Source organism: Natator depressus, chromosome 19 (genome assembly GCF_965152275.1).
Source record: "Natator depressus isolate rNatDep1 chromosome 19, rNatDep2.hap1, whole genome shotgun sequence".
NCBI classification, from domain to species: Eukaryota; Metazoa; Chordata; order Testudines; family Cheloniidae; genus Natator; species Natator depressus.
In genome coordinates this window covers 9,395,702-9,418,531 of record NC_134252.1, presented here as the reverse complement: position 1 = coordinate 9,418,531, position 22,830 = coordinate 9,395,702, and the positions used below count along the sequence as shown (strand labels likewise).

Genomic DNA, 22,830 nt, shown 5'->3' with positions numbered 1-22,830 from the left:
GGGGCCCTTCCAGTCAATTCAGTGGGAGAGATTCAGATCCAATCCAAATGTTCCCAAAGCCCAGGGGTATCTGGTTCGGGCCTGTCTCTAGTTCTAACAGGGAGAACAAAGCAGTAGCTTGGGCCCTCGCCTTCTCTTCCGCAGCGCTAGAACCCAGGAGCGTGGCTGGGAGGGTGGGGTTTAACCTTTGCCCCTGACCTGGGCGCAGTGCTGGGATCTGGAGACAGTCTGGATGAGCTTGAGGATGGGCTGGGAGAGGGAGACCACAGGGGAGACGGCCCGGATGAAAGCTGTGAACTTGCCAGAGGGGCTGGACCCTGAAAAGGGAGAGATCGGATCAGTCAGGGGTTCCCAAGGGAAGCGCCAGGGCACACCCGGGGTGGGCGGAGGGAGCGGTTCCTACCGTGCTGCAGGTGGTAGAAAGGGAAGTCACCGAGGTGGGTGGAATACTCTGGCAGAGCCAGCAGCCCCCCAGGCAGGGTGTTCCACAAGAACTTGGGGCGGGATTCTCGACGAAATATCCGATCCTTTATTATCTGGTGGGAGATAGAGACTGCTTTCATCACCCTAGCAGCAAGCAGGCGCATCAAGCCAGCAGTGCTCAGCAGAGGAGACAACATCCAGTTGCAAACCCGGGGCTGGGGAAATGCAACCCAGGCCCCCCAACGTCACCCAAACAAAGGGTGTGCTGCACTCTGCAGCGCGGCAGGACCTGGCTGGCCAGGGAGTTGTGCAAACAGAGTTGGGGGGGGGGGTTGATTTGGGGAGGGAGGGATCATACCCCTGAGTTTTTGTCCTGAGATTCAAATCAGCATGAAACTGATTCAAATCCACCACAATTTGCCCGACCTTGTCACTGAATTTTGCCCGGCTTCCACCTGAAACCATCCCTCAGTCCTGAAAGTTGGGGTGGTGGGTGGGGTCCTGCTTATACTGTACAGTGGTCAATGCATAAATCCCTGATTCTCTTGCCGCACCAGCTTTACCCCAGGCTAATTGCACTGACTTCAGTGGCGTTCCTCCTGATTTACACCAGTGAGTGGAAGCAGAATACAGGCTAAATGCGTAACTAGGAGATGGGCTGAAACCAAGATGGGCTCTAGAACTGAACTGCTAGATCTCCCATCTCTATCCTGAGATGAACCAGCCCCCCCAGGATTTCAGGGCACTTTGGATCCAGATGCTGAGCCCTTTGCTCATGCTGGCACCTCCCCAAGGGTACAAAATCTGGCCCTGGACCTCGCTCCCTATTTATAGCAATGAGCAGACCTCAGAAAGTCGAGGTTTTGGTTTGGCTGAGCGGCCAAACGTTCTGCTTTGAACTATCTCAGCCTTGCTGAGCAGCAACAACAGGGCTGGAAACGGCACAAAACCAGACTTCCTGGCACTTCCTTCTTCCAACCCAACCGGAATAACTGGGAGACGCGGCCTCCCTGCGGCCCATGCCGGCAGGCTGCTCAGAAATGACGATGCCAGACAGATGTCAAACTCTTTGCTGTTTATCGGCGGGGGTTGAGCCCTGGATCTTGACATGATCGCGCACCTCTACTTTCTGATGGGAGGCTTTGTGTAAAAGATAACAATGAGTCCGGGTCTTGCTCCCAAAGGGGAAATGCCATTCGAAAAACTCACAGCCTGACAGCTTTGTTGTGTGTGAATTTAGCACTCGGCAGAGGGGCAGCATGCATGGCCCTGGGGCCTGAAGGCCTCTGTTATTATTTGATTATTTGATTTAGTTGGGGATTGGGCCCGCTTTGAGCAGGGGTTGGACCTCCTGAGGTCCCTCCCAACCCTGATATTCTATGACTATTATATTTATGTACTGTGCTGTGGTAGCACCCAGGAGCGCCAGGACCCTGGTCTGCTAGGCACTGTACAAACAGAACGAAATATATCCCCTGCCCCAAAGAGCTCACCGTGCAAGTGTGAGCTAAGAGATAACAGGGGGAGAAAGACAGAGAGGAGGGAGCACTGCACAGTTCAAGGAAACAATGAGATGTTGGCCAGCGATCTCAGCCCACCAGTTGCCTCACCACAGGGCAAAGGCAGGGCAAGCTTCCCCGGCCCTGCCCTGCCCGTGTGTCAGGGGCTTGTTGGGATAGATAAGAGAGCATCAGGGTTCCAAATTCATCCCTGGTGCAACATAGAAGATTAGGGTTGGAAGGGACCTCAGGAGGTCATCTAATCCAACCCTCTGCTCAAAGCAGGACCAACACCAACATCACTGATTGCAGTGGAGTTACACTGAGGATGACTTTGGCCCTGGGTCTGCTTGAGCTCCTGGCCTTGCTGAGATCATCAGTTTTTGGGATGGTCTCTCTGGGGTGGAAACCTGTCCACTGGGAGCTGCGCTGAGACCCCCCAGGCTCATTTCACAGGTGCCGCTGAAGAACCAGCAGATAGTCAATTTTGGTCATAACTGAGCTGGGTGAGATTTGAACCTGTGGTCTTGAGGGGAGGAGAACAGGGTAAAGGCAGAGAGGGAGACAAGAGAAGGAAGCTTGGTACATAATGAGCTAGAGAACCTATTTCTTTACTGGTTTATCCACAGCCATCCAGCGATGCCTGAAAGGAAGAGAGTGGTCTCTCTGCAGACAAAGGGCTAATAGCCCATGTTCCACTCCAGCAAGAAACTGGGTTAGAAGCCAACCATGGGGCAGAGCTGGGAAGCCCTGGTAGATGCTGTGCGGCAGCTGGCTTCCTGTGGTCAAGGCATCCTGCTTATCATGTCCAGTTAAAGTCTTTTCTTTCCATTGAGCGACTCAGGAAAATGTGAGTTTGAGTGCCCAGAGTGGAGACAGTAGGGATTTGAACTGCCCTGAAGCCAGAAGGCAACAGGTCCGTGGGCAACATCTGTTATTGTCCCCTTCCACTTAGCTGAACAAATTCATCTTTCTGTCCAATCGCAGCTGTTAACACAGGGACCAGAGCTCTGAGCCTTTCCCAGCCCTGTGCAGAAAAGTCCACCAAAATATTGCCCAATGAGGCTGACACAGGCACACGCTCCTCTTGTAGAGCTAGGCAAGCCCATCAGCCAGCACCCCTGCCCCACACCCCACAGCACCCTGCTGGGAGAGGCTGGGACTGGAGTAGCTAGGCACTCCCCCACAACTAGCACTCCTGCCCCATTCCCTACAGTGCCCCCTAGTGGCTGGCACTGTCGTAGCGATACATTTCCCATCCGTCTACTCACTCCTGCACTGAGCGGGTGCCAATCCCTCTGCCCTGATCTGCTCTCTCCCCCTACGGGATGCAGACGGGGTGGGATTTGCCACCACCCTGTTGTTGTTGGTCCCAGCTGTTGTTGCTGCTGCTTGCCTGTTTAAAAAAACCCAAACTACGTGGAACGGTCACCGAGGGAGCTGCTGTGGGAGAGATACCAGAAGCTTGTGGCTCACCTCAAGGGTGGTTTGCACTATTTTCTCCACGGAGGAGAAATATGCTTCCCACAGGAACTGGGTTTGCTGCTGGAACGCCAGGATCTTGTCACTGGGGATACAGCGAACGGTGGAAGGAATCTGAGCAGGACAAAAACCACGGAAATGGGGAGACAGAGAGAGGGGACGGGGTTAGTAAGGTTTATGCAGCCAGGCAAAGTGTCTCCTTCTGATTGTGGTGCTGGGGAGCCAGGCCCTAACCCTGGCCAGAGGGTTAAAAACATTTTAAGCAAAAACAGGCCTCGATCCAGCCACCCTACCACCCCCAGTGGAGCAGGTGTGGGGGAGTGGGTAGGTGGATCTTTGGCTTCTCCCCCTCAGCGTGCCAGCCAGCACAGCTGAGCTGTCCTGGGGCTCACTGGAACTTGCTGCTGGTATAGGCCAGTAGCAAATTATTACACACCCGGAGCAAGGGGTAAGGGATTGGTTCCTCCCAGGGCTACTCCTGGCAGGGGGGAGCTTAAATGCCAGCCGTTGCTCAGGACTGAGCCTAAAGGTACAATCTAGCCTTTAATGTTCCGTGCAGATGTGCACAGCAGGCTTGTTTATATAGGGCCTACACAAATCCACTGTTTTGCGCTGACAAGGGCACAAGCCAGGCATCATTTTCCATTACCTGCAGGCATGCATTTTGCAGCAATGAGCGAGTTTCTCTGGTGTCCCCTCAGGCCTTTGATTAACGCCTCTCTAGCTCCCTCCCTTAAGCCGCCCCTGTGGGGTGTTAATGAGCCTTCCAGTCCTGCCTGCCCTCCCCCGAAGTCAATAGCAAACTTCAGTGGGAGCAGCGCGGGCTCTAAGCCAGCTGTGGGAGGGTGAGGCAGGACACATCTGCCGCGGGAGATAGGGGACAAGGGTTGGGAGAGGGGACGACTGGTCGGCCAATTTCTGATGGCTGGCTGCCCTGTCCGGCTCTGTTGCAGCCGTCGGCTAAGGGGCGATCCACCCGTCCACCACCAGAACAGGGAGATCCGATGGCCAGTAATTCTCCGGTGCTGTGAACGAAAGGCACTTCACACCATGGCACTGTCTGCTGTGCCACCCTGTGCCAGGCGCTGCGTTACCTGCAGGAGGAGCCTCTCGTCCCCGACAATGGCCGATTTACTCCAGTCGATCACTTCAGAGAACGGCAGCTCCCAGCCGTTACTGAGCAGCACTGGGATGCAAGCAGCCTGGATGGATGAGAAACAGCAGACAACCGCGCCCATGAGACCCAGGCCAGTCAGCCTTGTACCCACCAGCTCAGGGGCCGACAGCCCGGCTGCTGGGTCTGACGGGGGTGGGGGAAACAGGAGGCCCGAGGGAGGCGCACAGCAGCTGGCTAGTGGTATTGGAAGCCCAAATAATTTCTAGAGAGCCCCCTTTCAAAGACTGCTTTTGTCCAAGACCTAGGAGCATTAACCCTGCTCACGGCCAGCCTGAGGCAGGCATGATTTCCTCAGGGACCCTCCTGATGGCTGCTTCTCTACCAAGGGAATAGACAGGAAGGGCTAGCGGCAGAGGGAGGGGATGGGGGTGGGGGAGTGGAGGGTGTCAGGGAAGGGGATGGAAGTGGGAGAGGAGAAGATGGGTAGAAGGAGCGAAGAGGAAGGAGGAGGGGGAAGGGGCACCGATCTCTGAGGAGCAGAATTGGAGACGTTGAGATAAGTGTGTGGGGTGCGGGAAGGCTCAGGCTCTTGCCCTGCTTCTCTCTCTCCATTCTCAGAGGCTCCTGTGCCCTGGGATTGGGGTGAGGAGGGAAATTCACGGACTGACTACAGACATTTCCTGCTGTCTTGCCCGCAGTGGTACCTGCAACGCTTCCAGGAAGCGGAAGGAGCCCAGCCGCCTGCCGCGGGGGATGATGCAGAAGGTGGAGTTGTGCAGCAACTCCTGATAGTCAAACCTGGGAACAAAATGCAGCTCTGGTTAGAAACCTGTGCTCTCTTTTCCTTCCATGTGCCCCAAAGCTCCCCCACCTGCCTTGTCGACTTAAGTGTCCTCAGCGCTGTGGTTGTATTTCAGTGGCAAGACCTCGAGGACTCATATACGTCACTCCTAGAACAGAGGTGGTCACAAATAGCATGCAGGCATCCTCTCCGTCACAAATCTGAGCCCAAATACCAAAGCGCTGTTGCCAGGGAGCACCTCCGCCTCCAGAATTGACTCCAGTTGGAGAGACTAAGGCAGGGAGCACCCTCCCCGCTGCTTGCTACAGCTCCCCCAGAAAGAAACATCATCACAAAACATAACACAGCGGTTTCTTCCAAGACTAAACGCTTGTCTGCCAAAAAAAAAAAGAAATCTTGTAAGACTACGTGTAACAGCACCATGGTTGACCACTGCCATAGTCATATGAAGGGGCATTAACGAGATGGTTACATTTATTTAGGATGAAAATGTTTGGCACCATGCTGGTCTTTTGGACACTGTTGAATAGGGAGCAGTCGATAATGTGCCATCTATCAGCCGGGTGTCATGTAGCGGAGATGCTTGGGGCCACAAAGATCTCTTTTAGAGGCGTGCCAGCCAGCATCACATGCAGCTGGTTCACTGGCCGGAGCCGATGACCTCAGTGTGGTGACAGCACAAATGCTGTAAATAAATACTCAGAAACCAAAGCCAAGAAAGGCAGGGCTAAGCATTACATTATTATGATTGTATTACCATAGCTCCTGGGTGCCCCAGTGATGAGCCAGGACCCCAGTGCGCTAGGTGCTGGACAAACAGACGGTCCCTGCCTCAAAGCTTACAACCTAAATTCCATTCTTATCCCCAGAGGGGGCTGCCTTGGAAAGCTTAATATGCCTTAGTGTTTGTCAAACCCTCAGGATTCCCCCCTCCATGCACCCACGCACAAAGCCACTATCATTGTCCCCAGTTGACAAAGGGGGAAGCTGAGACAGAGGTAGAACTAAGTGACTTGCCCAAGGCTAAAGAGAGGTGTCAGTGTCTGAGCTAGGATGAGAACCCAGGTGTTCCTGGGTCTCAGTGTGTTTAGATCCTCTGGCACGGCGGCCTGTGATCATCCAGGCATATGACCACAGCATGCTGGAGAGGAGATGGCTGTGTGGAAAAAGCATTGGCGTGAAACTCAGAGGAGCTTGATTTAGTGGCTGGCTCCTCCATTGACTCGCAGGTGACTGCAGGCAGGTCTGTGCCTCTGTTTTCCATCTGTGAAATGGGGCTAATGAGACTTCTCTACCAACCAGGGGTGTTGTGAGGTTAAATGCATCAGTGCTTGTGAAGTGCTCAGACACCCTGGTGTCGGGGGCTGTGATAAATGAAGGGGGCTCCCTTTTATGAACACCCAGCCAGCCAGTTAGCTATAAAATCCCTGTTAGTAGCTGTTCTCTATTTGCTTTACCTGTAAAGGGTTAAAAAAAGTCCATAGGTAAAAGAAAGGGAGTGGGCACCTGACCAAAAGAGCCAAGGGGAAGGCTAGAACTTTTTAAAATTGGGGAAAAACTTCCCCTTTGTGTCTGTTGTTGTTCTCCGGGGAAGAGGGGAACTGTGAGAAGCTTGGGCCAGGTATGAAATCATCAGAATCATACCTAGAAACTGCTTATTTGAAAACTCAGCTATGTAAGTCGATCAGGAAATGTCTTGGAAGACGCGATCAGGTTTATTTCTTACGGCTAGTGGACTCCTCTGTGCTAACCCCAGATGCTTTTGTTTGCTTGTAACCTTCAAGCTGAACCCCCAAGAAAGCTAGTTTCGGTGCTTAATTTTTGGAAATTGCTCCTTTAAAATCTAGCAATAGCCTGAGTTTTTGTTTTTAATAAAATTTACCTTTTTTAAGAACAGGATTTGAATTTTTGTGTCTTAAGAGGTTTGTGCACATTTTTTAATTAGCTGGTGGTAACAGCTGATTTCCTTTATTTTCTTTCTCAGCTCTTCCCTGGAGTGGGGGTGAAAGGGCTTGAGGGTACCCCACAGGAAGGAATTCCCAGGAGCGCCTTCCTGGATCCTAAAAGGGGTCTTTTGCACTTGGGTGGTGGCAGCATCTGCCCATCCAAGGTCAGAGAAAAGCTGTAACCTCGGAAGTTTAATACAAGCCTGGAGTAGCCGGTATTAATTTTTAGACTCCTTGCGGGCCCCCACCTTCTGCACTCAGAGTGCCAGAGTGGGAAATCAGCCCTGACAGGGGCCAAGTGACCAGAAGTGACCTATTGTGCCTATCTCAGCTGTATGTTGCTTTAGTCAGGGGCTGCGGAGTCCCATTTAAAGTGGCAGGGAGCACAGATTTTCCTCTGCAGCCTGACCTGCCACCGGCTCATGAGCCCCTACACCCACCCCCTCTACATTTGAATGAGTGGCATTGCCACCTGGTACACAGGGGCACAGGGTCACTCTGGTTTGGCCCAACCAAAAAGTGCCCTCCCCCGCCCCAGCCCTGCAGCCTATGGCATGGGTTCTCCACCTGGGGGCTGTCCACCCTCCCTTCCTTTTAGCTAGATTTAACAGGGAGGTCCTGTCACAGTCTGGAAAGCTTTGAGAACCCAGCCCTCCAAGGACCACCTGCCAATGGAGTGCCCCCTGCAGCAAGGGTTGCAGAAAGGATGGCATTGAAGCCACTTACACTGGCTATATGCACTCTCGGGAATGCCCACCCCTCCATGCCCGGAAAATCCCTAGAAGGGGAGAGAGTCCAGAATTCTCATCAGACATCAGCGTCACTTGGGCTGCGTTTTAAGAACCGGTTTGTAGTTGTTTGATTTTGTGTGGTGAAGAGTCGATCGAAGATCAGCCCTGGAGACTGAAGTACTTTATGTTTCCACAGAACAAGCACAATATGATCTGCATCAGGCCAGTTTCCCCTCACTGCTGCATTTCTCCCCCCCACCCTCCCCCTGCTACCAGCATGCCTCAGCTCTGAGCTGGAAACAGACCACCCTTTGGGGATAAAAGGGGAGTTCAGTTTTCATGGTCAGATCAGTCCTCAGCATTACCCCAGAGCCTGCCCACCAGAGGGGGGCAATTAGTGCCAAATGCCAGGGTGGTTTCTGTGGTGTGGAGGCTGTGGTGAGTTTTTACACTGGAGCGTTTGACTCGGATCACATCGCCTCCAGCAATGAGCAGACGCATGCAGAAAGCCAGCCTGGCAGCATCCGCCCATTTGTGTATCAGTTAGATGCTGCTCATTAAAACCCCAACCAGGCTTGGTTGTATGGTTGTCACCATTACACAAACAATGGCCCAGCCAACTGAAGCCCAGAGTTTAGGTTTGTAAAGCCTAATATTAATGCAAATGGTTTCATGAAGTTTGATTTTTTTTTTAAATACCAATGAAAACAATATTTTGTCTAAGCTAAACATTCCTCTGCTGTGTTGGAAACCCAGCCGGCCCTGCAGCCTCCTGCTCCTGAAAGTGCAATTGACTTAAACCGGAGTGAAGTTGACCAGGCTATTTCCACAGTCCAAGCTGAGTAAAATGCAAACAGCAAAGAACTGGAATCGATTGGTCAAAGTAAATCCAATTAGTACAAATTCTCTCAATTTCCATAATCTCTGGTGTCACTGAGAGCACAAGTGACAGTATTCGTATTTCTTAAACCCTTCTAAGTTACTCTTGGAGCTCAAAATACTGGGCCAGATTTTCTGCTGTGCTGAGTTTCCAGTCAGTGCAGTGGGTGGTATAGTTGATTACTGTAATCAACTCCCTGATTCTCCGTTGGGCCCTGTGAGCCTCCATAGGTTAGAGCAGCCTGGGGGCTGCTCCAATTTGCACCATCTGGCAACAGTCCTCAGGGGCGAACAGAGTGCCTGCATGGTATTGGAGCCAACTACGCTGGTTCTTTATGCACTAGGGAGTTCCTGCCCCCTGTGCCAGGAGAATCCCCAGCAGGGGTGAGAGGGCCAAATGCTGTCTTCTCTGTGTCACCATGGCGGCATGCTGGGTTGGAGTAGGTGCAGTTCCTCTGACCCTCTATCTCTTGTGATGTTTTTAGTAGAACCATGTTCAGGGCCCGATCCTGCAAGGTGACTATCTAATACAGGCCAACAGGATTGAGGCCATTCAGTCCCTCTCAGGAGACACTCAGCAACTTCCAGATTCAGGCTCTTCAAGTGGCATCAGCCCCTAAGGGAACTTCCAAGTCCCACCCTATTTAAACCAGACTCTGCTCATCTTTCCTAACTCTCTCAGCGTTGTCCTGGCCGGAGTTTCTCTCCTTCCCAGCCCTGTTCCCACAGAGAGCCCTCAGATCTGGACTGTGATATTACAGACCTCAAAGAAAGGTGAGCCCTTCTTCTTCCATGTGATGCTGAATCCCGGGAAGCTGCTCACCCAACGGGCGTACGCCAACAAGCTGAGTTGCGAGGCGTGATACATGAGGAAACGATAGAAGACATTTGTCAAGCAGGAGGGGATCATTTATCAGAGGGTCCTGATCTCAGTGAGCCACAGGAAAGCATGATCCTCAGTGTGATGTACAACTCTTTGCAAAGTGTGGTCCTTGTCCATGATTTGGGGGAGCGGGGGGCTAACACAGTATAAAAAATAAGAACGCTGTGTAGAAAGGGAGATGTGACCTGCACGCAGAGGGGCCAGAGGCACCAGGGACAGCATCACACAGCTGTCCTGTTGGCTGCTACTGAGAAAAGTTCAGACTGTAACTGGCCCTGCCTGCATGCACAGAGAGGAGGGACTCAAGGGTCCCTCTTTGCCCCCCTGTGCCAGCTGCAACACTGTGGGACAAGGACATGGGGAGTCTGTGCTGCCAGTGGCTCCAGACCCCCCGTTCCTAACCAGCTGGGGGTCAGAAGCAGGCGTGGCTGCAGGGCACAGAAGTCTACGCAGAAATCTGTCAGCCTGTTGCAGTGAGAGCTCAGGAACTGCCCCCTCTATGCCTCCCCCCCACCCCCACGGTGCAGTGGAAGGGACGAGACACACAGCAGAGGGGAGCGTGTTTGACTTTTCCACACCCTGAAGGGGAAGGGGCCGGGACGGCTCCTCTGCTGGCTCCTGCCCTTTGCCGCTGCTTCCTGGAGGGCAGCCGTGTTTGTAAAATGTAAATCATAGGCCGCATTTTTTTATCTTAGGGATGCTGGGAATCCCAATCCTTGTTTTGTGGCTAAGGACTAGCGGTAGATATGCCCAATGGCCTGTGATGGGATGTTAGATGGGGTGGGATCTGAGTTACTACAGAGAATTCTTTCCTGGGTGTCTGGCTGGTGAGTCTTGCCCACATGCTCAGGGTTTAGCTGCTCGCCACATTTGGGGTCGGGAAGGAATTTTCCCCCAGGGCAGATTGGCAGAGGCCCTGGGGGTTTTTCGCCTTTCTCTGCAGCACGGGGCACGGGTGACTTGCTGGAGGATTCTCTGCCCCTTGAAGTCTTTAAACCGCAATTTGAGGACTTCAATAGCTCAGACATAAGTTAGGGGTTTGTTGCAGGAGTAGGTGGGTGAGATTCTGTGGCCTGCGTTGTGCAGGAGGGCAGACTAGATGATCATAATGGTCCCTCCTGACCTTAAAGTCTATGATTCTGTGATTCTATGACTTCAGCAACACCCCCGAAAGGCAGACAGGATGCGAGCTCACTGTGGGCCAATGTGCTTGGTCACACCCATCACCTTTAATAGTACCATGATAACAGCACCGAGATGCCCGGCTGAAATCATGGCCCTATTGGGCCAGACGCTGCAGCACACAGGAAGCTAGAGTCCCTGTCCCAAAGAACTCAGAGGAAAGAGACAAGAACAAGGAAGGGTTATGAGTAAAGCCGGATGGGAAGTTTTTGATGAAATGTTTTTTCATTGGAAAATGCCACTTCATTCAGAAGGTTTCTCAGGTCCAGGATAGAATTGGGGGGGCGGGGGAGCAAGAGCACCACCCCAGAATAGCTACGTGGTCAGGGCAGTCGCCTGGAATGTGGGAAACCCAGATTACTTGTACCTCAACCTTCTGCATCCGAGGGAGTGCCCTAACCTCCAGGCAACTGGCTATTCTGGGGTGGCGCTCACTCGCGCTAATTAATTTTGCGAAAAATTTCAAAAGGCCTTGTTTTCCCTCTGCCACGGAACTAAAACAAAAGTCAAAACCTCAAATTTTGTTGTGAAACAGAATGTCTTGTTTCCGACCGACCCTGCTTATCAGCCCATGTTCCGGGGGGAAACTGAGGCACGGGGAGACTCAACAACCAGCCCAAAGTGACACCAGGAGTCTGTAGAAAAGCCAGGGAATTGACTCCAGATCTCCCAAGTGCCAGTCCATAGGACGGCCCTTCCACTCAGAGGGGAACGTCAGAGGAGTGACTCTGGATTACAGCAGTGTAAAGCGGCGAGATCAGAATGAGGCCCGTTATACACCTCGCAGCCTCATGCCACCGGGCGTACTTAACCCTCGCAGACAGAGCCATGCGGGACACATTGTTAAGCAGATGCAGCCAGGCAGAGATCTCAGCACAGTCCTGTTCACAGAGCCGTGCGCTCCCCTCCCAGAGCCCCGTGCACGGGGGCACAGTGCAGCTTTCTGCTGGGTAGGCCCTGGGAGCGTTCCTGACAGGACAGCCCCATAAAGCAAGGTGGTTTCTCTGCCCCCTGCACATGGAGATGCCTAGATCGGGAATGAACACATGTCCGAGCTGAGTTTTCTTGCAAGCTGGGCACGTGCTCCTGACTCTGTTCCCCACTCCAAGGACTCAGACTCGGAGCCAGGAGTGGGACCCAGTACATGGGCCCCTGGGTCGGTGGGAGGTACAGCGTGGCATGGGGAGGAATGGGGGCCTGCCAGCTGCCTGCTGGGTGGGCGGGGCTGCCTGCCTGGGCAGGGAGATCTAAGGCACGGAGCGGAAGATGAGTTGATTCTGGGGGGTGGCAGAGTGTCTGGGGCAGACGCAGCTTTGGAGGAAGAGCGTTTCTGGAGAGAGCAGGAGGAAGGAGGCCAGAACTCAGGCTGGTCCAGGCCCCATTTACTCTGGTGACGTTTCTTTACACGGCACGGCCTGCCTGGAACAAAACTACCCCAGGGGCTTCCTCGTCCCACCCCGATCCCACTTCTCACACCCCAGGTTAAATACCCCCCTCCCTGCACACTCACCTTCCAGTGCTCCCCCACTCCTCCGCCCCCCTTTCCTTACAGTCACTCCCCACCCCCGTCAATCAGCCGAGCCGGACTCTGCCTGCTTATCCTGGTGTGAATCGAAAGGCACCCCCTGACTTCAGCGGAGTTACCTTCCGGGTGACCTGTACCCGGGCATAACCCCAAGCAAAAGCTGCCCCGTGTGAGAGCTGGCACGGCAGCAGCGAGGAGGGGAGGAGAGATTCCGGCTGAGGATACTGGGGAAAAAAAATCCCTTTGTCTCAGGATATTTAATGTCCACGTAAGGGCGGAGGCAGAATTGGGGGATCCCTGCTCCTCCCAAGCCCAAGGCAAAACCCTCATTGCTTTTGATGAAGGCAGCAGGCCTCTCCTCAGACCTCGCTGGCTCACGTCTCATGTAAGACCCTCCACCCGCCTCGAGCAAGCTGGGAGCCGACTGTGGGTGTTCCAAGGCGTCTAGGTATTTCCAGCCTGCTGCTTCCGTCTCCCAAGCCTTCCCCCCGGTCGCTGTTTCTCTTGGATCCTCATGTATGAGTCCCAGGCTCTTCAGCCTCTTGTCCGCTCTCTCTGCGTGCTCACTTCCCTGCGAGCCCTGGCAAAGGTAAAGCACTGCCCCAGCATGATCCGCCTCCCCCACCCCCGGCTAATTCCTTGGAGGCCGAAGGCCGGTGCCTCCTCCAGGTGACTCCCCCTTCATTAATGTGCCTGAAGTGCCCTGGTTTGAGGGTGACTGTTTCCCCTTCAGTGTTTCATTCTCCAAAGCTCAGCCCCTCGCTATGAAAGAGGTTTCTGTGCAGCTGGCCTGTGAGAGGCACATTCATGGCTGGGTCCCTGCAACCGCACCGGAAAATCCAATATTTATGTTCCTTTTGGACAGACCCACCTTTCTGTTTCTTCTCTAAGCTCCACCAACAAGGAGGGAAGGGGCAGAAAGAACAAGGAGCCACTATTTCCCAGGCTGCGCCGAGCTCAGCTCCTGGTAGCTTGGGAAGGGGGGGAATACACCTCTGGCATGTAACATCCAGGGGTGTGTTGGACTGGAAGGGTTCTATGGGACCGACTCAAGGACCTGCTCTAGCCTAGCCAGAAAAGGGCTGTGCTCCCGCTTAGGGGATCAGCAAAGACATCACACCCGTCTGAGCAGTCCACATGTCATGACATCACACCCACACCAGCACTGCATCGAATGATGTCACACCCAGCTGAGCATTCCATAGGGATGACATCACATGCAGCAATGATGTCACACCCGTCTGAGCATTCCGCAGGGATGACATCACACCCACACCAACGCTGCATAGAATGACATCACACCCAGCTGAGAATTCCATAGGGATGACATCGCACATAGCAATGATGTCACACCCGTCTGAGCATTCCACAGGGATGACATCACACCCACCCTAGCACTACATAACAATGATGTCACAACCATCAAGAATTCCACTGCGACATCATGCCTGCCCTAGCATTGCCCAGCAATGATGTTGCACCCACCCAAGCATCGTGTGCTGATGCAATGCTCCACCCTGAGAATTGGATGACAGTGATGTCATGCTACTAACTGAAGCATTTCATGGTGATATGACACCTGCTCAAATATTAGGGGATGATGTCACAGTGGCCTGCGCAATAGGTAGTGATGACAGCACACTGGCCTCAAAATCATGTATCCCTGTCTCACCCAAGCGAGAATAAACAAGTCAATGCTCTCTCGCTCTCACACACACACACACACTCAGACCTTTTTCTGTTACGCCGCTGTGTTATCCCAGGTCTCACTGCAGGATCTGAGCAAATCACACACCAAGGTGGCTTGTTCCACCGCTCCTGTTACACTTGCACCAGTGACCCCCCCATCACCTTCAGTCTCCCGTGTCCCTGGAAATCCCCACCGTCTTTCCCTGCCCCTTCCTAGGACCCCATTCTTCCCACTCAGGCCCTGTCCACTCTGTAGCTGACCCCAGATTCTCACGTTGCTGGCTGGGCTCGAGTGTGGGCAGGGCTATTTTGAGCCCTCTACGCTCCCCACGCTATAGATCAGAAGGGTGGATTGAGGCTCCAGCCCGGCTGGGCGAGCGCAGGTTTCAGCTCACTGAACTAGCAAACAGCATTGCTGTCTGCATTCACTGAACCGTGCTGGGATAACCCTGTTCAAGCACGCTGCCCAGAAACCCGCATTATCTCTGCCGTGCTCACAAGAAGCAGGGCTGAAAGATTCCCCATCCCTCCCCAAGTCCTGCTGTGGCCGTCCCTTTGCCTGAGAGCACTGGGCAGGCACCAAGACATTGCCCTGACTTTGCAGCAGCTTGGTGATTTGGTGCAGCGGCAGAGAACGCCCCGGGGCTGGTCCTTGCTGCCTTTGCCCCAGCAGACTGCATGAGAAAGGGCTCCAGGCTGGAGGGCCTCCAGCTCCTACTGCGGCTGCCAGTGCTTTACCCGGTGTTCTCATGCCGCTCGCGTCGAACAGTCCCAGCACTGGCAAGCCCAGCAGTCTGCTCCTCTTGGCCTGGCTTGCGGGTTTGGCTGGAGCCTTGCTCAGGGAGGTTTTCCAACCCTGATCAACAGTTTGCTTTCTTTAAATCCATATGGCCCTGAGCTGCCTTTTGGATTGCAGCCAAGGGAAAGTTACCGGGTCCTGTCAAGGCTCCTGTCTCGGTGACGCACAGAGCCCTGGATGGATCCAATGCCTCTGAGCTCTGAAGGAGTTTGGAGCCACCTCCCAACGTTGGGTCTGTCTGTGCAGCAATCGCAGGGAGCGACTGCAGCGTGAGTAGATGGACCCGAACTCGCTTCAATCTAGCCAGCCCAGGTACCAGAGCATAAAGCCACAGCTGCCTCTGCTTCACCCTGGGCTGCCCCGCGAGCAATCACCCGGGGCTCTGGGCGGGTTTGTCCCACCTGCACCGAAGCGCACTCGGCCATGGCTTCACCACGCCGGGACTCGAAGTGGCTACATTAAAGCTAGCTCTGGAATGTCAGCCCAAGCTGTCATTACATCCTGTGATTGCAGCACAGACCATAGGCACGGACTTTTATTGGTGTTCAACCCCGCTCCACCATGAGGTCCCACCCCCACTCTGCCCCTTCCTCCAAGGCCCTGACCTCATTCTGTCTCTTCCTGCCCCTGCTCCACCTCCTCCCCAAGGCTCCTGGCTTGCACATGGCTTCTCCACCCTCCCCCAAGCACCTCCCACCAGCCGCAGAACAGCTGATCGGCGGCACCACGGAACAGCTGTGGCTGGTGGGTGCTGAGCACCCACTATTTTTTTCCAGGGGGTGCTTGAGCCCCGGAGCACCCACGGAGTCAGCACCTCCGGTATAGACATACCTTTTGTTGCTAGCCCTTATGGGTGATGTCACAAGGGTGATGGGGCCAGTCACAACTGTGTCATAATTATTTCGCTGCTTCCCAGCCTGAGGGGGTGGGGTGAAGGAGGGTCAGGTGACAGCTGAAGGGACAGCTGGGCCTTATAAAAGGACTGAGGGAGCAAAGTCTGGGCATTAGTACTGCAGAAGGCTCTGAGCTGGGTAGGGGCTGTAGGAAGCCAGATGCTCCCAGAGCAGAGCTGAACTCCGGGAGGTAAGCAGGCCATGGTCTGAGAACACCGGGACTCTAGGAAACCGGGCTTGGGGACTAAGTGCTCCATGCCAGAGCAGGGGAAAGACTCACAGAGGGCCCTAAAAGGGTTTGGTCCCAGCGCCGAAGACCCACAAGGACCTTTTTGTTTGTTGGGGCTGTTTTTAGGTGGCTCTGTGCTTTCCCGGGAGGAAGTTTGGGGTGTTTGTGACTTGGCTGGAGGGCTAAGCCACAGCTCCAGCTCTGAGCTGTGTGTGGAGAGCCAAGAAAAGCCACTTTGGGGAAGGAAGTTGAGGCAGGGAGCGCTGGCAGGACCGTGCTCGCCCGGCAGGCGTGATACAGGGCAGGGAGATTTTCAAAGTCACGGAAGTGACTTAGGTGCACAAGTCCCCCTGAAAGCCACACTGGTGCATCTGAAAATCCCCCCTACCTATATAACAGGCCTGAGCTCCCCTCCAGATACCCCATAACTTAGGATTCAAAGCCCCCTTGGGAATTTGGAAGCCTGGCTGCTGTGCACTTTTTCCTGGGGGACCCAATAGGGCTGCAGGCGTTCTCTGCACACCCCGTTCAGCTTGGAACCGTACAGCCAGGCAGGCTTTCACAGACCCAGAATGCCCCCACCCCGACACAGCGGAGGGGCGCTTCCCTCTGACAGCCCAATCCATTTCACTCATTTAAATCTGCATCAGCCTAACCCTTCCCTGCTGATGGCTCCTGTCAGCGGGTCCCAAGCACGTTCTGCAGGCAGCTGGCTGGATTTGGTAAATTAGCCCCAGCTGGGAGTTGATGTATTGACAGCATAAAGTTTATGAACAAAAACCACCTCCAGGGAATTCAGCCAGACTCCTCGGATAGATGCTGAAAACCCCATTGGCTCATTTCAGCTCATTAACAACCCTGTTCTTACTCGCGCTACCTGCAGAGATGGAGGGTAACTTAAAACAGGCTCTCAACAAAAATCCCATTCCCATGAAATGTCATTAGCAAAGGCCAAGGTCGGTGCTTTCTCTGCTGATTGCCCCCCTCTGTTCTGCCACAGCTCCCAAGCCAGGGCGAAGGACAGCTACAGCCTCGGGAGCGAGAGTCTCTCTCAAACCCCCGGATGCATCTCTGGGCTTGCAGCTACTTTCCCTCGTTGAATGCTGGGACTTATGTGGCAAACTGGCTATGTTACGTCCTGGGCCAGTTGCACCCGTGTCCTTCGGGAGCTGCTCCATTGAAACGATCCCAGTGTAACTAAAAGCCGAATCCAGCCGGCTCCCCAATTCTGATCGCTTGTGTTAGAAGAAATGTCCGTGCTGCCCTTATACGCCGGTGTGGGTGACCAGTTCATTACTGAGCTCAAGGCAAGTTCCAGTGTAAATACTGACGTGTCCAGTGGCGTTTCTGCCCAATTCCCTGCAAACACCAGGCATGATTTTTGAGGCCCTATTTTAGTTCACTTGGGCCAAATACTCCACTGCCTGAAGTCAACCAAGTCACGAGGAATCTCGGGGTTACGTCTGCATGGCCATGGAGCTGTGGCAGGCCCAGGTCAGCTGACTCTGGCTCGTGGCACTAGAAAATGGCAGTGTAGATATTTGGGGATCGGGCGGGAGCCCACAAGAGCGGGGGAGTCTCCGAGCCCAGGCTCGGCACAAGCCCAAATGTCTTCACTGCTGTGTTTAAGCTCAGGCTGCAGGGCTGAGTCAGCTGCTCCAGGCTCTAAGATTCGGTGCGGTGGGGTTTTATCGCTGTGTAGACACACCCTGGGGAAGCACAGAGGGAGCCGTATCCCCTTCACAGAGGGTTTGGCGTCCCATTGATGCCCCTTTCAAGACAGCAGCAGAAGTCGCGTCTTCTCGCTCCAGCCCCGTCCCAACGATTCTGCGGCAGGTGCACCTCTGCTCAGCACACAGTCTGTCCCCTTGTGTCCACGCTACACCCGCTCCCCGCTTGGCAGGATGCTGCTCTCCATGACCCCGTGTAAATCAGAATGACCCCACTACAGTCTCTCTCCAAAGAGGAGCTGAGACCAGGAACTGGCTATTTAAAAAGAGATGCTAATGCCAGGCTGGGGAAAGATGCTGGCGTAACAGCCCTGGAGGGCTCCTCAGAGCAGAAGCAGGCGCTCCGTACCCCGCCGACGTGCCTCGGCTCATCTGTGGGGCTGAGCGGGGAGTTCAGTTTCCGTGGCGTGCGTGGCCCCAAGGCCTGGACTGCCAACAACGCAGCCACTTAGCACCCCTTGTTCTGGCAGCGGCTTGGTGATGATGTTTGTTCAGATGAAACTGGCTTGCATCTTATGTTTCCGTTCCAATAGGCCACTAAACAGCTATCCGAGGGCAATGACTTTTCGCTGCTGTGGAGGGGGATGGGATTTGAACCAGTGAGCTGGGGGTGAAGGCTTTGTAGACGGAAGCATGAGCTTGGGGCTAAGGCTCTCAGGTGGGGCTTATGAGGGCTTGGTTCCAATCCCAGTGCAGCCCCAGACTCCCCCAAGAGGGGCAAATCATTTAATCTCAGTTCCCCACCTGTGAAGCAGGACTAATACAGCCCCAAGATAAATCACCCACATTTGTCAGGTGCCCACCCACTGTGGGGATGGAGCCCCTGGATGTAGAGTGCCGTTCCTTCTCGTCCTGCCGCCTGGACCCAGTGATCCACAGGCCAGTAGCAGTGGCTAGTACCCGCTGCTTCAGGCAGAAAGTTCTGTGTAGGTGCCGGCGATTACATTTCAGACGGAGCCTATCACGGAACTTGTTTACAAGGCTACAAAAGTGAAACTCTCTTCCTTCCCTCCCTCCCCCCCAAAAATGATTGAAGCTTAAATGCCAGCCGCAGTCTGTTCGGGCAGGGCTGCTTCTCTCAACTCCGCTGCTCGCGCCTCCGGGGGAAAATCCTAATTAGCTGGTAAATAAAACCAATCAAAGAGCTGCCCCTGGATCCTGTTCCTCTTTCAGATCCTAAAACAAGCTGGCAATGTTCATTGCACTGAAAATCGGAAGAACTCGGTGGAATTAAAATTTTGAATGAAATGACAAAAAAAAAGTTTCCCTTTTGTTCAAAGTTTTTCATAGGAAAATATTTCCAGCCCTATTATTCGCCTGGCAGTAGTGCCTCCATCAAAGCCAGGGCCTCATTGTGTTAGGTGCTGTACAAACACTGCCAGAGACAGTCCCTCCCCTGACGAGTTTGCAATCTAAATGGATACAACGGACAATGGCATGAAGGGCATAGAGCAAGTCTGTAGCAGAACTGGGATTAGAACCCAGCTGTCCTGTCCCCTAGGCCACTGTGCTAGCCATCAGACCAGTGATTTTCAACCTTTTTTCATTTGCTGACCCCTAAAACATTTTGAATGGAGGTGCAGACCCTTTTGGAAATCTTAGACATAGAATCACAGAATATCAGGGTTGGAAGGGACCTCAGGAGGTCATCTAGTCCAACCCCCTGCTCAAAGCAGGGCCAATCCCCAATTTTTGCCCCAGATCCCTAAGTGGCCCCCTCAAGGATTGAACTCACAACCCTGGGTTTAGCAGGCCAAGGCTCAAACCACTGAGCTATCCCTCCCCCCGCAACATGGTCAGGTTGAAAACCACTGCTTTGGGCCATACTCTTTCCTAATGTTTTTTTAAAACCCTCAAAGGAGGACAGTTCAAGCTTGCGATTCTCGCGATTGCAAGGTGTTTCGCCACTGAAAAGGAATGACCCCAACAAAGGTGATATTTCAGCTCGATGAGGAAAGGGCGCTGGGCATGAAACAGCTGTTGCTATAAACATGCAAGAGCCAGGGCGATTTCTGTAAGACGTGGCATCCAAACCGAATGTTCTGCCATTGCCATGCTTTCAATTTGTGGCATAACTCAAGATCCAAGGGCTCCGTGAGTCTCCAGAGAAGCAGCAGCCAGCTCTGGCCACTGCTGAATTTTAACCAAAGACGGCCTGAAAGGAACCCAGATTCTTTCTCTGCACTCTCGGAGCCCCAGGAGACTGGGACTGAGGAGACTGCAGCCTGTGGTTTACATAGCCGGATTAAGAAGTAAAAAATTTCCCCTTCCAGAAACATGCAACTAACTTCAGGCCCCGGCTCCAGCAAAGCTGCAGGGAAGAGGGGTTTAAGTTTCACTTGGAAGCGCCAGGTAGGAAAGTGGCAACTCAGGAGTTGGCTGTTACCCTCATTCCCATCCTGCTGGGAATTTATACCATGGAAAGAAGAGAGAAGGGGAGATCTCATGCTTCTACAGGGCCAGAGAAAAAGGGGTATTTGTACCCAGAGAGAGAGAGCGGGAAAGGGGGGTGTTTTCAGGGCTGTCAGAGGTCAGCCTTATCAGCCAGGGAAATGAGAAAGTGGCAGCCGATGCTGGCAGGGCTGAGGCCTTATGGAAACACTTTGCTCTTGACGTTCTGTGGTTTCCGAGCAATAATATCCTCAGTGCTTCCCTGTTTTCGTACAACCTGAGGGACATAAACTCTGATCTCTGTTCATCCGCTCCTGTCATTCAGAAGCGAAACAGCAGGTCTAGGATGAGGGGCCAGGGGGGTGATGACGGTGGGTTTCACTAATTGGATCGAGAAGAGCTTTTCCAAAAAGCATCGGGGGGGGGGCAGGGTTGGTGTTTTTTTGTTTTTTTTTTTAAACCAGCGTTCTTCCTTCAGCAGAACAAAGATGCTACAAGACGCGCTTTATCAGGGCACAGAACCTGTTTGTGCAGGCAATTCCCTGCAGCAGAGGGGAGCCTGAGCTGCTTGCAAGCCCTTCCTCTGCTTGGAGCGTAATCTGGAAGGAGGCAGGTTACATGATGCATGCAGTAACATGCATGTGTTACATGCAGTTGGAAAGTTAGAGCCAGGCAGCTTGTTGCCGTGCTAGGCCCATGTTTCCCCTGCTAACAACAGAGCAGCCACTTATCTACTCTCGCTTCGCTTGCAGGGTGAAAGGGGAAATACTCCAGACCTCTAGGGTAGGAGACTGAACCAGGAACGGGAGTGAGGGCCTGGTACAGCCCTCTCTGGCCTCTGGGAGCAAGAGGACTGGGCCTGGGTTGTTAGTTCTGAGCCAGTCTCACCAAATGTGGGGAGATGGGTGGGGTGTCCTTGATGTCACTAAAAGAAAGCCAAATGGGAAGGACCGAGGATTACTGACTAGCACCCCAGACTGGGAGTCAGCTAACCTGGGATCTGTTCCCTACTCTATTACTGACCGACGGCATGACTAGGGGAAACTTGCTTCATCTCCACGTCCCCTCCCACCTATTAAGACTGTAAGTTCTCCAGGTCAGGGACTGTCTCTGCACAGCACCCAGCACAATGGGGCACTGAGCAAGGTTAGGGTTACTAGGCCCCCCTATAATGGTGGTGATCTGCTTTTGATCTCAGCCTCCTCAAAGATTTGGGGGTGTTTAGAGATGGAGTTCTGGCTTGGGTGCATCTTACCGTGTGCACGTTCCATACGAATTCTAGGCACTATCCACTCACCTGGAAGAGATCCCTTCTCCCCCCCCCCCACCCCCACCCCGCTTTGAGGAAAGCCCATATTCTTCTCATCTTACTGATGGAGAAACTGAGGCAGGGAGCAGGTTAGTGGCTTGTTCACGATTACATCAGTGCCACAGCTGAGCAAAGGACCCAGGTCTCCTTGTGCCTTTAAGACCATTGCGGGATCAGTGGTTGCAATGAAATGTGCTTGGCTAGCTAATGAGAACAACATCACTGCCGACAGAAGAAGTACCTTGCAGCCCAAGAGCTGGGAGCACTTTACAAAGGTGGGTGGCCAGGTACCATTATCCTCGCAGTTCAGATGGGGAAAACGAGGCCCTGCGAGGGTCCTCATCACTTATTAGTACAGGAGCACCCAAAATCTACCGGGTGCTGTAAAGGGATCTGGGATGGCCTGGCCTGTGCCCTGGAACGCTTCCATTCTCACCATCCCCCCAAGTCAGTGGCAGAGGCGAGTGTTAGGCATGGTGGTTGGGCTGCTTGCCTAGGACTTGGGTTCAAGTCCCTTTGCCATAGCTTTGCTGCGTGACCTTGGGCAAGTCACTTTGCTCTGTTCTATCGTCCCTGTTGTACACTGCCCTAGCTCACAGGGGTGTGGCAAGGAGAAATACATTAAAGACGGTGAGGTGCCCAGACACCATGGTAATAACGGGGGCCAGATGAGTACGTGAGCTAGAGGAGAACCCAGGTGCTAGGCGCTAGCCCAGGCTGGCTGTCTCAGCATTAGTATTTTTCATCCCACCTGAACAATTACTGGGGGCTCTAGGGGTGTGAGGGTCTCCAAACGTTCTCCGAGCAGCTGCTGAGATCACGACGACCAAGCACTCCAAGTGTTTTCTGGGAATCGCACGAACGGGAGCGCTCTACTTGTTTCTCTGCTCTGGGCTCATAGCTTCGGGGAAGGGGGACTGCTCTCAAATAAGCCCGTCCACAGGCAGCTCGGGCGCTCCCCCACCAGGCAAAGTGGGCTTAATCACCTCTCCAGTGGTTTGACAGCCCCGTGGCGCCAGCCGCAGAACGGTTCTTGGTGGGGTTTTGTGCGAGAGGAGAGAGTTTGCACAGAGGTGAGGTGTCTGTAGGCTATGGAGCCTTGAGTTGCTAATTCTTCCCACTCACTCCCCTGCCTCGCAGCTCTCCTGCAGGTGAAACCACCGGCTGCTTTAGCAGGGCTCCCATAAGCTCCTCCTTTCCCCTGTGCTGTGCTCCAGCTTGCTTGGCAGCCAGTCAGTGCTGCTCCATACCGGTAAAGGAACGAGGGCCAGAGCAAAGGGCAAGACGGAACCCTGCTCTTCTAGGTGAATGTCTGATTGTC

At 53.7% G+C, this 22,830-nt stretch overlaps 1 protein-coding gene across 1 annotated transcript in view; it reads right to left on the bottom strand.

Annotated features, from left to right (window-relative positions):
* Nucleotides 1-22,830, bottom strand: part of EXTL1 (exostosin like glycosyltransferase 1) — a 46,912-nt gene that overhangs the window by 5,768 nt on the left and 18,314 nt on the right. Inside the window, exons 2-6 of the mRNA XM_074934412.1 lie at nucleotides 5,226-5,319; nucleotides 4,499-4,606; nucleotides 3,399-3,518; nucleotides 404-536; nucleotides 199-317 (exon numbers count right to left, since the gene is read on the bottom strand). Coding sequence (XP_074790513.1) covers nucleotides 199-317; nucleotides 404-536; nucleotides 3,399-3,518; nucleotides 4,499-4,606; nucleotides 5,226-5,319 — 574 coding nt within the window. The remainder of the gene's footprint in view (nucleotides 1-198; nucleotides 318-403; nucleotides 537-3,398; nucleotides 3,519-4,498; nucleotides 4,607-5,225; nucleotides 5,320-22,830) is intronic.